This window comes from Bombina bombina, chromosome 4, assembly GCF_027579735.1.
Source record: "Bombina bombina isolate aBomBom1 chromosome 4, aBomBom1.pri, whole genome shotgun sequence".
NCBI classification, from domain to species: domain Eukaryota; kingdom Metazoa; phylum Chordata; class Amphibia; order Anura; family Bombinatoridae; genus Bombina; species Bombina bombina.
Genome location: NC_069502.1, coordinates 336,829,834 through 336,842,596, shown reverse-complemented (window position 1 = coordinate 336,842,596; position 12,763 = coordinate 336,829,834). Strand labels below are relative to the sequence as shown.

The window sequence follows — 12,763 nt, the reverse complement described above, 5'->3', positions numbered from 1 at the left end:
GACAGCCAATGAAAATTACTCATCACAAATTATGTCACAATATGCGGTACAAGTAAAAATGACAATAATTGCTAGAAAAGGCACATACCTGACTAGTATGGAATGATATGCATCAAAGTACATGCAAGTGTATAGTAATGAATATCACTGTAAAAAATAGAAGGGGACAGTATAATAAACGCCAAATCTGGTAATCACTAGTACATAAAAAGATTAAAACTACAAGTACAACAAGTCATCTTATGTTTGATTCACAGACAGTACGGAACACAGATAGAAGCTAAAAAGAGTTTGATTTTAATCTAAATAGGTCTAAAATCATATATGCTAATATATCTAAGAAGCTTATGGGTAATCTTATTTGGTTTGAATGACCCTGAACAGCAAATTAGCTGTCACCACTAAATGAGAGGAGAGATGTGCTACATATAGACTTTATTTCTTTTGTGAAACAATTAACGAGTTCACCGAGAAATAGTGACAATAAATGTGCATGAGGAGATTAATATTAAATGGACGCAGAAACCTATATTACTTGTAAGTTAAGTGGTAGAAGGACAAAATGTAAATGCTCTTTAGCAGTGTATCTACATCCACTACACAGTATAACCAATACAGAAGAATGCAACTCATTGAAATCGAATACGCTGTGTTACATCTAACTAAGACAAAAGTCCTATGTAAAAAATGTCCACATCATAGTATTCGAATTCAAAAATAGAAAGCTTCTCATTGGTAAGTTGTGTTATACATATAGATATGACATATAGGAAATATTGAAGTGGTTAAAATACTCAGAAAACCCCAGCATATTTACATAAAAGCCTAGAGGTCTAGATCTATATTAAGACCTTTCTGGTGAACTGTGTATTTAGAGTTTAAAGTTCATGAATCCAGTAGGTCTCACGTTGTCGCAAACTTCTTAAGCTATTCTTGGAACTATTAGGTGGAATCCAGTCTATGACTATGATTTTTAGTCCCTTACAGTTAGCATTATGAAAGTGTCTGAAATGGTGAGGAACACTATGAGTCTCAATTTTGTTTTTAATGTTGCATCAGTGTTCATTAAATCTGTTTTTTATCAACCTTTTGGTTCTCCCTATATAAAAGCAATTGCAAGTACAAATTAAAAGATATACCACAAACATAGATTTGCACGAATATTTGTGCTTAACTTTGTATTCTTTAGTATTATCTATATTTTTAAATTTATCACCCTTTATAATATGACTGCACATATTGCAGTTACTGCTTCCACATGGCCATGACCCATTGGCTCTACTTAGCCAATGAGAGTTCTCTGGTTTCTTGGGAATTATTAATGATCTTAATTTTGAGGGAGATTACATATTATAGATGCTAGTTCTTTTTAAAAGTAATCAAAGGCCTCTCGGGGAGCATTCTGCTTAGTATTGGATCACAAGTTAAGATGTTCCAGTGTTTCTTAAGTATGTTTTCAATGTCCCTTCTACCTTTACTGTAAGTGGTAATGAACCTAACATCGTCTTTCTTAGATAACCTTTCTTGATTTCTGTCTATTGGATTAAGCATATACTCTCTTTTTCTTTGAACCTCTTATCCAAGATGGTAGATTCTTTATTGTAGTCTAAGATGTGAGTTCAATTTCTGCTTATCCTCTGATACTATCCAAGAGGGATATTATTTTTCCATTTCAGAAGGTGACCACTCTTGGCATTGAGGAACCCGTTTTTGTCGGTTGGCTTCCTATAGTTCTTAACGGCAATCCTATTATCCTTATCCACAAAGAGAAGATCAAGAAATTCAATATGATCCTTTCTGATGTTGCTTGCTAAGGAGACTTTGTGGTGATATATTCTATATGCTTTATTGTTTTTAAATCATGTACATTTGTTTTGTTTTGCACTTCAGAAATTTGTATTAAATACTTTTACCCTTAGGAGTCCATTTATTAATGTGCAGACGGACATGATCTTGGTCTTAGGACCGCTGCTTCTTAACTTCCGCTTCAGCCGAAACTGAAGCGCAGTGGGTCTGAGGCAGCATCCGCTGCTTCATAAATAGACCCAACAGAGTGGTCTGCGCTGTGTTTTTCTGTTTTTGTCTTTCAAGTTCATTTGGGAGGAGGATCACAGTCCTCTCACTACAGCATCTACTAACAGCGCTTTCTGAATTTTCATTTTGGAAATATCTACACTGTCTCCAGATACATTTATTGGAAAAGACACTTCCTCTGTTATCTACGCAGGATCTTACATACCAACAGGTGTGATACCTTTTGAACTGCTGATCAACACACAGGTTGTGTTTAAACTTTTTATATTTCTTGCAGAATTATATTGCATACTTTACCTACTTATTGTTTTGTATTATGTACATTTATTACACCTAGTGTGTTCCTTATCTCTTGTGAATCATTTTAACTAATATTGGGAAGCGCAGCTTATACATTTCTCTTTTGCATGACTCAGATAGAACATGCAATTTTAAGCAAACTTCTAATTTACTTCTATTATCACATTTTCTTAATTCTCTTGGTATCTTTTGTTGAAAAAAAGCTCAGGAGTGTGGACATGCCTAGAGCACTATATGGCAACAGTTTTGCAAGAACGTTATCCAGTTGCAAGAGCACTAGATGAGAGCACTATTTCTTACCATGTAGTGCTCCAGGCACGTACCTAGGTATCTCTTCAACAAAGAATAGAAGTAAATTGGACTTTTTAAATTGTATGCTCTGTTTCAATCACAAATAATAGTTTGGGGTTTCATATCCCTTTAAATAAATGTCAAAACCCATTTGTTTGTATTCAAGTATGTAACAAACTAGTTTACCTGTTCTTCACTTACTTTCCAAATGAATAAGATTAATAAAACAATAATTAGAGGCCAGGGTTGTCTAGAAAGAATTCAACACAAAAATTCCATGTATAGGTTTGTACAACTAGTTCCTTTTCTCGCTTTCATAAATAGCTTTTTTCTGTGATATTTTTTCTGTAAAGTTACACATTACATCCCTTTAAGAGTGTGGTATGAGACGCCACAATGTCTGCATACCGTTTTCTAATTACATTTTAATAGGTGTCTTTTTATTTTGAAACATGTAAAATTGATTGTCCAGCGGTACTAATTATTTGGACTTTTATAAGCTTTTTAAGCAATAAATTCCTCTTATCCTTTAAGATCATTGTTGGCATTTATAAATTAGACAGTTAGAAACATGCAAGTTCATCTGTCAGTTACATTGTGTTTAACAGTAAAGAACAGTGGGTTATGTACTTTTGACTGAACAGCACATGTTGTAGGGACACTGTGCCCCATGAATATGTAATCTTGCAGGGTATAACAATTTATTACACTATTCTGTGACATCAACAAACCAATAAACAAATTGAAAATAATTTCCTAAATCACTTATACTGAAGTTTAAAGTGATTTAGCATATAAGTATTATGTCCCTTTACGGTCAATAGGTGGCGCTCAACTACAAAGTTTGAAAAAACAATAGCGCACTGAAATATTATACATGAATATTTTACAAAAATACACATTATTGGTATATACTGACATTTTGAACAGCCATCAGAAAACACTTTTCAAGTGTTCACTTTTTTTTACAATTATTTTAAATATCTAATTCACATCTTGAAAAAAACCAATTTGGACGTATCTTGGTTGTTAGCACTGTTCACATTTTAACAAATAGTATTTTTTCTATGTTTAACTGTTAAAATATAAAAATAATAAGCAGATCACACTTGTCACTATAATAGGATAGTCACAATGTTTGTGCTTGATTGCAATTAAAGGGACAGTGTATTGTAAAATTTGCTGCCCTTTAATTTGTTTCCATTTATCCGCATTACCTGCTGTGCATTAAATCTACAAACCCTGTACCTTTATTTTGACATTATAAACATATGCTTTTGTCTGATGTATTCCCACCTATACTGAATATTTCAATACTTTGTTAACTATTGTCTATAAAAAAACTATGTAGACATGGCCAGCAGCAGTTACACTCCCAGTAGAGGGTGGGAGAGATAAGTAAGAGGATACCCTCCTATTTAAAAAAGGGGAACTTGCCCCATTTTAGCACATATAAAGTGGTTGCTATGATCCTCAGCGTGTGTGTGTCGTATTTTGTGTTTAGGAGAAAGAGGCTAATCAGGAGTCACCGTCCACTATAATATAAATACATTAGATAGGTGACTGACATATTTAAAGGGATATAACCCCCCCACCCCCCAAAAAAAATGCTTTTGGGATTCAGGCAAAGCATGCAATTTTGAAAACGTTTCCAATTTACTTCTATTATCAAATTTGCTTCGTTGACATTCATTGTTGAAGAGATACCTTGTTAGGTGTCTGGAGCATTACATGACAGGAAATAGTGCTGCCATCTAGTGCTCTTGCAAATGTATAACATTCTTGCAAAACTGCTGTCATATAGTGCTCCAGACACCTGCATGCTCCTGAGCTTACAGCCCTGCTTTTCAATAAAAGATACCAAGAGAGCAAAGAAAATTTGATAACAGAAGTAAATTAGAATTTTGTTTAAAATTTTGGAACTCATTACCAAAGGAGGTAGTGAATGCCAATACCCTAGATACATTTAACAATTTATTAACAATAAATTTGTATTACTGAGATATTGCTGGAAATAAGCATTAATCATACACGCTGTATACTGGTCTGTATGTGTAAGGAACATACTTTATTGTCTTGGTTAGTGTCTATATAATTGTCTGGGTATATTTCAAAAAGTCTGTGGACGCCCATGTCTAGAGGATTCAATGCTTATCCTCTTTCTGCTTATAGCACAGTGTATAGGGAATCACAATAGTGAAGCAGGTAACAAACAGGACTTGCACAAAAAGGAGAGCCAAGTGCCAATTTTAGAAGATTTATTTCAGGTTTATAAGTAGAAAATCACAAGCATTAAAAGCTCTGTTGAAGAATCGTGTAGCTCAACACGTTTCAGCAATAAACTGGTCTTTTTCAAGAGCAGATTAAATCATTTTGTAAAAGAGCCGGAGGGAAAAATTATACAGGTAAACCAGTTATGAGTGCCTATCATGCCATATTGTAATAATCTGCACAAATCTATTTGGTTAATTGTTTGAAAATGCAGCTTCTCCTCGTAGAAGGTTGTTCCTATTTGCTGTAGCTGATTGGCATTTTGAAAAATCTTTTTAAAATGCTCAGTTTTTCCAAAGATAATAATACGATCATTCATAGCATTTCCAGAAAATATAGGGATGTTTGATTTGAGCCTTATAATATATTTGTGCATATAATGATGATAATAATAATAATAATTGCTATATCTCTGCATAACACACAGTGTACCATAAAAAGATAAGCAACTAGAAGTTATGTAAAGGGACAGTCTAGTCAAAAATAAATGTTCATGATTCGAATAGGACATGTCATTTTAAACAACTTTCCAATTTACTTTTATTATCAATTTGGCTTTGTACACTTGGTATTCTTAGTTGAAAGCTAAACCTAAGTAGGCTTATTTGCTAATTTCTTAGGCCTTAAAAGCTGCCTCCTATGTGAATGCATTTTGACAGTTTTTTTACAACTAGAAGGCGTTAGTTCATGTGTGCGATATAGATAACATTGTGCTCATGACCGTGGAGTTACCTAGGAGTCAGCAGTGATTGGCTAAAATACAAGTCTGTCAAAAGAACTGAAATAAGGGGGCAGTCTGCAGAGGGTTTAGATACAAGGTAATCACAGAGGTAAAAAGTGTATTCATATAACTTTGTTGGTTATGCAAAACTGGGGAATGGGTAATAAAGGGATTATCTATCTTTTTAAACAATACAAATTCTGGTTTAGACTTTTCACTTTTTCTGTACTCTGCATAATTACGAAATGCTGTTTCTTACTTGCATGTCTATCTTCTTGGCTATAAGAAATTAATACACATGTGAGTGCTGCATTCCTCAGGCACACCTCCTTTATTGGTCTCTGGAAAACGAAATGAGTGCAACCACTGGCTAATGCGCTAGGTAGCCTAAACAACACAAAATAACAAAAGCGGCAAAGCTACTCTAGAGCAAATAATTACAACTTTTTAAAGTTAAGGTCAATTAGATGAATCGGTGCCCGGTTTTTAATAATCCTATTAAAAACAAGGGCACTTTAATTCATCAAAATTGACATTTCACTAGTTTTCTTCAAAAACTTACCTTTTAATCCTGACAGCCGCTGCAGCGATTCCCCTGGCCAATTAAACAGACATGAAACTCATTTTTTTTCTTTCACGATTCAGATAAAGCATGACATTTTAAATAACTTTCCAATGTATTTCTATTATCTAATATGCTTAGTACTCTCTGTATCCTTTGTTGAAAATTATACCTAGGTAGTCTCAGAAGCTGCTGATTGGTGGCTACACATATATGCCTCTTGCTATTGCTTTCAGCTTGCTCACAGTAGTGCATTACTGCTCCTTCAACAAAAGATACTAAGAAAATTAAGATAATTAGATAATTGAAGTAAATTCGAAAGTTGTTTAAATTGTATGATCTATTTGAATCATGAAAGAAAAAATATGGGTTACATGTGTCTTGACAGGGCACCTGATTGGCTATACCTTTGCAAATAAATAGAAAAGGGCTGGAGAGAGGTGTGGCCACTGAGTAATTATGAGTGGTGCTATTATATGCTTTAGAAAATATTTATAAGGTAAGAAGTAGACATAGGGCATTGCAAGATATTTACTTTTACTGATCCTTTAAGAATTAATACATTAATCTAAAGCACTGGTGCAATTACGAGAAAAGAAGTAGAAAGAAGTAGTTAGGGTGAACAATGTTAAGGTTTTAACAGTGCTTGTGTGGCCAGCGGGTTAAGGTGGGTACTAACAAATGTTGCCCCAAAGCTTCATATCACGGTTGCTGGTGGTACTGATATGGTAGGGGCATGATGTTCAACTACAAATTGTATGTTCTGCATTTTTCTCAGCACAATGTGTGCAACCTAAATAATTGGGGTGGTTTTGCACCCTTGTAGAACCAGCACTCAGGGCCGGATTTCACATTAGGCACAGTAGGCATGTGCCTACAGGTGCCTTGCAGTGAGGGGCGCCTGCCTGTCAGTAATAAAAAAAAATAAATTATGAGGGCATTTATTTTAGTAAGAATTGTGCTGCCAGGTGCCTACAAAGTCGAGTGTTTCATTGGGAATATGTTACAGCAGTTGAGGGAGCCATGAAGGAGAGAGGGGCAAAGATTAAAACTAAACCCCTCCCATTTTTGCCAGGCATGTTTAGTTTCACTTTTAATTTATGTACTTCTGTTGCCTCACACAGCCAAGCTCCATGCTGATGTGGTGCAGAAACTTTTTGTTGAGGAATGAAAGCTTCAGAACAGGTTAGGACTGTACAAGGCTTCTAATGCTGCCTAGAATGAAAACATAACAAGCAGAGCACTTTAACCCCTTGGCTACCAGAGAGGGTTGCAGTGTATTCACTTGTTATGTGCTGTATTCCTTTTTTATAGCCAGGAGTTTAAATTCTGCTTCAGGATGAATGTTTTTGTTCTATAAAGGCCTTGGAGGTGTGGAGGTTATGTGGGACTAGCTGCTCTGCTCTTTATTACAAGATGCCAATTGTGATTTACAGCCTTTAGGGCACTTTGACAACAAAGTTTGTAGACTGTAAGGCTGTAAAATGTGTATGTGTGTAAACCACTCACATGGCATATTTGTTTGTATGTATGTATATGTATGTGTATATATATATATATATATATATATATATATATATATATATATATACACATACACACACATCACACACTCACACACACACATATATATACACATACACACACATTACACACACACACACACACACACACACATATATATATATATATATATATATATATATATATACACATACACACACATCACATAAAAGAACAGATTAACAATTTTTAATCAAGTAAGTGTGGTATTTTTGTATTGTGGTAAATTGAATTTCTAAGTTCTAATTTTAAACACATTTGTTGACCCCTGGATTACATATAATCTACAACATTCCATGTTTTCCTTTGAGAGCAACATCATATGATATTTATATTTCAGAACAAAATAAATGTAACATCTGTGTGTATTTGTACCAAAAATATCAGAGTTTACAAGATTTTTTTTCATGTAGTGGAAAAAAATACCTACATTTTATAGTTTCTTCCACTGGCTGCACAGGTTGTTGATGGTGATGAGCTTGCATGCTGCTAGTTTTAATATTGCTATTGTTTACAAAAAACTGTGTTTAACTCCAACAAAATTTTAAGCACATAGTCAAAGTCATCTCCAGAAAAGCAATACACTAATGGCTTGTCAATAAACATATCCTATGAGCCCATCTGGTTCTGCACAGATGTGTATTGCTGTCTCAGAACTGACATTGACTATGTGTTTAACTCTTTTGCAAGAGGCTAACACACTTCTGTGCAAGCACTAGTGCAATAATAAAATGCCCAGCAAACTGTCACATTTTATGTCCCTTTAAATAGGGTTTTCTTTAGAATATTTTGCATTAAAAGTTTAACATGATTTGTTTTTGTTATACATAATAGAAATTGTATGGCCATTTGAGTCAAGTGAATGTTGATTTTTGGTGTAGCTTCCATTGCAACAAATATTGCAATTGGTGTGTGTATTTGTGAACCTCCATAAAAGGGAAAATGTAATTTTACATCTAATATTTATTTTTAGTTGTCCTAAATAATAATAAAAAAAAGTCCTAATTTTTTCCACTTTTTTCTGGGGGGGTGGGGGGGGGCGCTTCAGGTTTTTGTGCCTACAGCCACCTGAGATGTAAATCCGGCCCTGCCAGCACTGGTATAGCTGTTAACACCTCTAAGTAAATGTTAGTTCTAGAATAATGATTGAGGGTGCAACTATGTCCATGTCTGTTTATGAACAGGCTAAAAATCTTCCAAAAAAAAACCTTATCAACTGCACTGGATAGTAATTTTTCAGTCCTCAGTGAATAAGGCGGAAGATAGCATCATCTGGTAGCCACACTCCCATAGACTGCAGCAAAATGTGCTTCTCAACAATGTCAGCAATATATACATAAAAAGGGGCTTGCCATGTCTAACACCATCAAGAGATTCTTTAGTGTATACTGTCCCATTATTGCCAGAAGATTTTAAACTAAATCCAGGGCAAGACACCAATTCCCCAGTTTACATTTTGCTCAAAGCATTTAGAAATACTGAGCACCTGTTCCTAATTAATAGCTTGCAGCTGGTAAATTCATGTATTGATATATTTCCTCTTACCATAGGTTCTTGATTTATTATTGAAGAATGGAGCCAAAGTGAATGAGATGGATGAAAATCATCTAACCCCTTTGCATTGTGCTGCAGGACGAGGTCATTCTGGAACAATCAAGCTTCTACTTCAACATGGAGCCAATATAAATGATAAAGACTTATTATACCTAACCCCATTACACTATGCAGCATACAAAGGTCAGAATGCAGCTCTGTCCTGCCTTCTTCAGCAGGGTGCTGACAATGATGCCAAAGACTGGCTAGGAAAGACTCCCCTGCATCTTGCAATAGAGAGGGGTTATTGTGCTACAGTAAGGATCCTTAAGGAATGTGGAGCTGACCTTTGTGCTAAAACAAAATGGAATGAATCCCCTATTGATTTAGCTGTGCAAAACAATCACAGGGAAATAGTCAATATTTTAACCATGGGAGGTATGAATCTATGCTAAATATCTATATTAATAAACAGGGGAAGGGAACATCATTGCATTTAAAATACAAAATGATTTAAACAATGCATTTGGTTTAAAAGAAAATCAATACACTTAGCATGTGGTCCAGGGGATTCATTTTAATAGTTAAACTTTCATTATTCATATAGGAGATGTAATTTTAATCAACTTTCCAATTTACTTTTATTATCAAATTTGCTTTGTTTTCTTGTTATTCTTAGTTGAAACTAAACCTAGGTGGGCTCATATGCTAATTTCTAAGCCCTTGAGGGCTGCCTCTTATCACATGTTTTTTAAATTGCTTTTAACAACAAGAGACTTTGGGCCATATAGATAACACTGTGTTCAGGCACAGGTTGCACAACACAATGCTAAATGCAATTCAATAGATTTTATATAGTCACAGTCATGTGATCAGGAGGCTGTCAGAAGGTTCTTAGATACAAGGTAATCACAGAGGTAAAAATCTTAGTAATATAACAGTGTTGGTCATGCAAAACTGGGGGATGGGTAATAAAGGGATTATCTGTCTTTTAAAACAATAACAATTCTATTGTAGACTGTGCCTTTAAATACACTTAGGTGAAGACATTTTTGACAGAACAGATTGAACCATTGTTATACCAACATATGTAAATTAAAATAATACTGAAAAAATCTTCTGAATATATTTCAAACATAAATAATTATATTTAAAAAATGTTTTGTTAAAAAATAACTGTCAGTAACACACCCGACATGAAATAGCACTTGCTTTGACCTAGGCTCATTAGAGGAGCCAAATAAGTTAATTCTTTTAACTGCAAATACTGAAAATCAGGTTTTGGTATTTTGCAGCATTTTGAAGAAAATTTAGGTTACAGAATTTGCATTTTGGTCTCTCTTGAGACCACTGGACAAGCATTAGTTTTTTTTACACAAAAACAGAGGTATTTAAAGGGTCATACAATTCAAAATTGAAATACACATCAATGCAATTCAATTCTGAATTGAAGCATTTTTGCAATAAACATGAATTAGCAAAGATGTTTATAATAAAAGTTATGATTGTTAAATTAAGTATTAAATTATGTAAGTTGTATTTACAAATTGAAAAAATGTGACTCAGTTGAATAACACAGTAACTGAAGATGCGTATGTAACACTGGAGAAAATCCTCTTATCTCAACGAATACAAGATAAGTATTGTGAGCAGGATAGCTCTTTAGAGGGGTCGTAAAACAGACTACTGGTTCTGTTTACAGTGTATGTGTAGTATCTTAATGCATCCTATTTTTTTCTTTCAGTATAACCATACATTTCTAATATATATATATATATATATATATATATATATATATATATATATATATATATATATATATAAATCAGGAGACAGCACTCACTGGTCTTGACAATACTGGATTTATTCAGTGACGTTTCGGGGAATACACCCCTTCATCAGACCCTGATGACCCAGATTTTTCTACCTTAATTCCGATTGGCTGATAGAATCCTATCAGCCAATCGGAATTCGACGGACGCCATCTTGGATGACGTCATTTAAAGGTACCTCATTCGTCGTTCAGTCGTCGGCCGGGATGGATGCTCCGCGTCGGAGGAGCGATGAATGAAGATTGAAGATGCCGCTTGATGGAAGATGCTGCCGGATGGAAGAAGACTTTGCTGCCGCTTGGAGAAAGACATCGCCGGGATGAAGAATTCTTCTTTGCCGCTTGATTGGACATCGCCCGGATCGGATGAAGAGTTCTGCCCGGCGGGGTGAATACAAGGTAGGGAGATCTTCAAGGGGGTAGTGTTAGGTTTATTTAAGGGGGGTTTGGGTTAGATTAGGGGTATGTGGGTGGTGGGTTGTAATGTTGGGGGGTGGTATTGTGTTTTTTTTTCAGGCAAAAGAGCAGTTTTCTTTGGGGCATGCCCCCACAAAAGGCCCTTTTAAGGGCTGGTAAGGTAAAAGAGCTTTGAACTATTTTTAATTTAGAATAGGGTAGGGCATTTTTTTATTTTGGGGGTTTATTATTTTATTAGGGGGCTTAGAATAGGTGTAATTAGCTTAAAAATCTTGTAATCTTTTTTTTTATTTTTTGTAATTTAGTGTTTGTTTGTTTTTGTAACTTAGTTTAGTTTATTTAATTGTATTTTTAGATAGATATTTGTAGTTTATTTAATTTATTGATAGTGTAGGTGTATTTGTAACTTAGGTTAGGATTTATTTTACAGGTAATTGGGTAATTATTTTAAATAGGTAGCTATTAAATAGTTAATAACTATTTAATAGCTATTATACCTAGTTAAAATAATTAAAATTTACCTGTAAAATAAATATAAACCCTAACATAGCTACAATGTAATTATTAATTATATTGTAGCTATCTTAGGGTTTATTTTATAGGTAAGTATTTAGATTTAAATAGGAATATTTTAATTAATAATATTATTAGATTTATTTTAATAAGAGTTTAGTTAGGGATGTTAGAGTTAGATAGGGTTATTATACTTAATATATATATATATATATAATAACGATATTAACTATATTAACCCTAATAGAATTAGGGTTAATATAGTTAATATAGCTGGCGGCGGTGTAGGGGGATTAGATTAGGGGTTAATGTATTTAATATAGCTGGCGGCGGTGTAGGGGGATTAGATTAGGGGTTAATACATTTATTATAGCTGGCGGCGGTGTAGGGGGATTTAGATTAGATGCAAAAGAGCTGTTTACTTTGTGACAAAGCCCCGCCAAAAGCCCTTTTAAGGGCTGGCAAAAGAGCAGTTTACTTTGGGGTAATGTCACGCAAAAAGCCCTTTTCAGGGCTATTTGTAGGGTTAGACTTAGGTTTAGTGGTAGGGATAGTTTATTATTTTAGGGGTTAAATAATTTAATATAGATGGCGGCGGGGTAGGGGGATTAGATTAGGGGTTAATAATTTTAAAATAGATGGCGGCGGGGTAGGGGCTCACTTTAGGGGGTAGGTAAGGTAGATGGCGGCGGTGTTAGGGGCTCACTTTAGGGGGTTATAAATTTAA

The 12,763-nt window shown here is 34.5% G+C and overlaps 1 protein-coding gene across 1 annotated transcript in view; it reads left to right on the top strand.

Moving 5' to 3' along the window:
- Window positions 1–10,384, top strand: part of LOC128655369 (ankyrin repeat domain-containing protein 65-like) — a 108,565-nt gene extending 98,181 nt beyond the window's left edge. The window contains exon 3 of the mRNA XM_053709017.1: window positions 9,293–10,384. Within this exon, the coding sequence (XP_053564992.1) occupies window positions 9,293–9,730 (438 nt within the window). The 3' untranslated portion in view covers window positions 9,731–10,384. The remainder of the gene's footprint in view (window positions 1–9,292) is intronic.
- The last annotated feature ends 2,379 nt before the right edge of the window (window positions 10,385–12,763 follow it).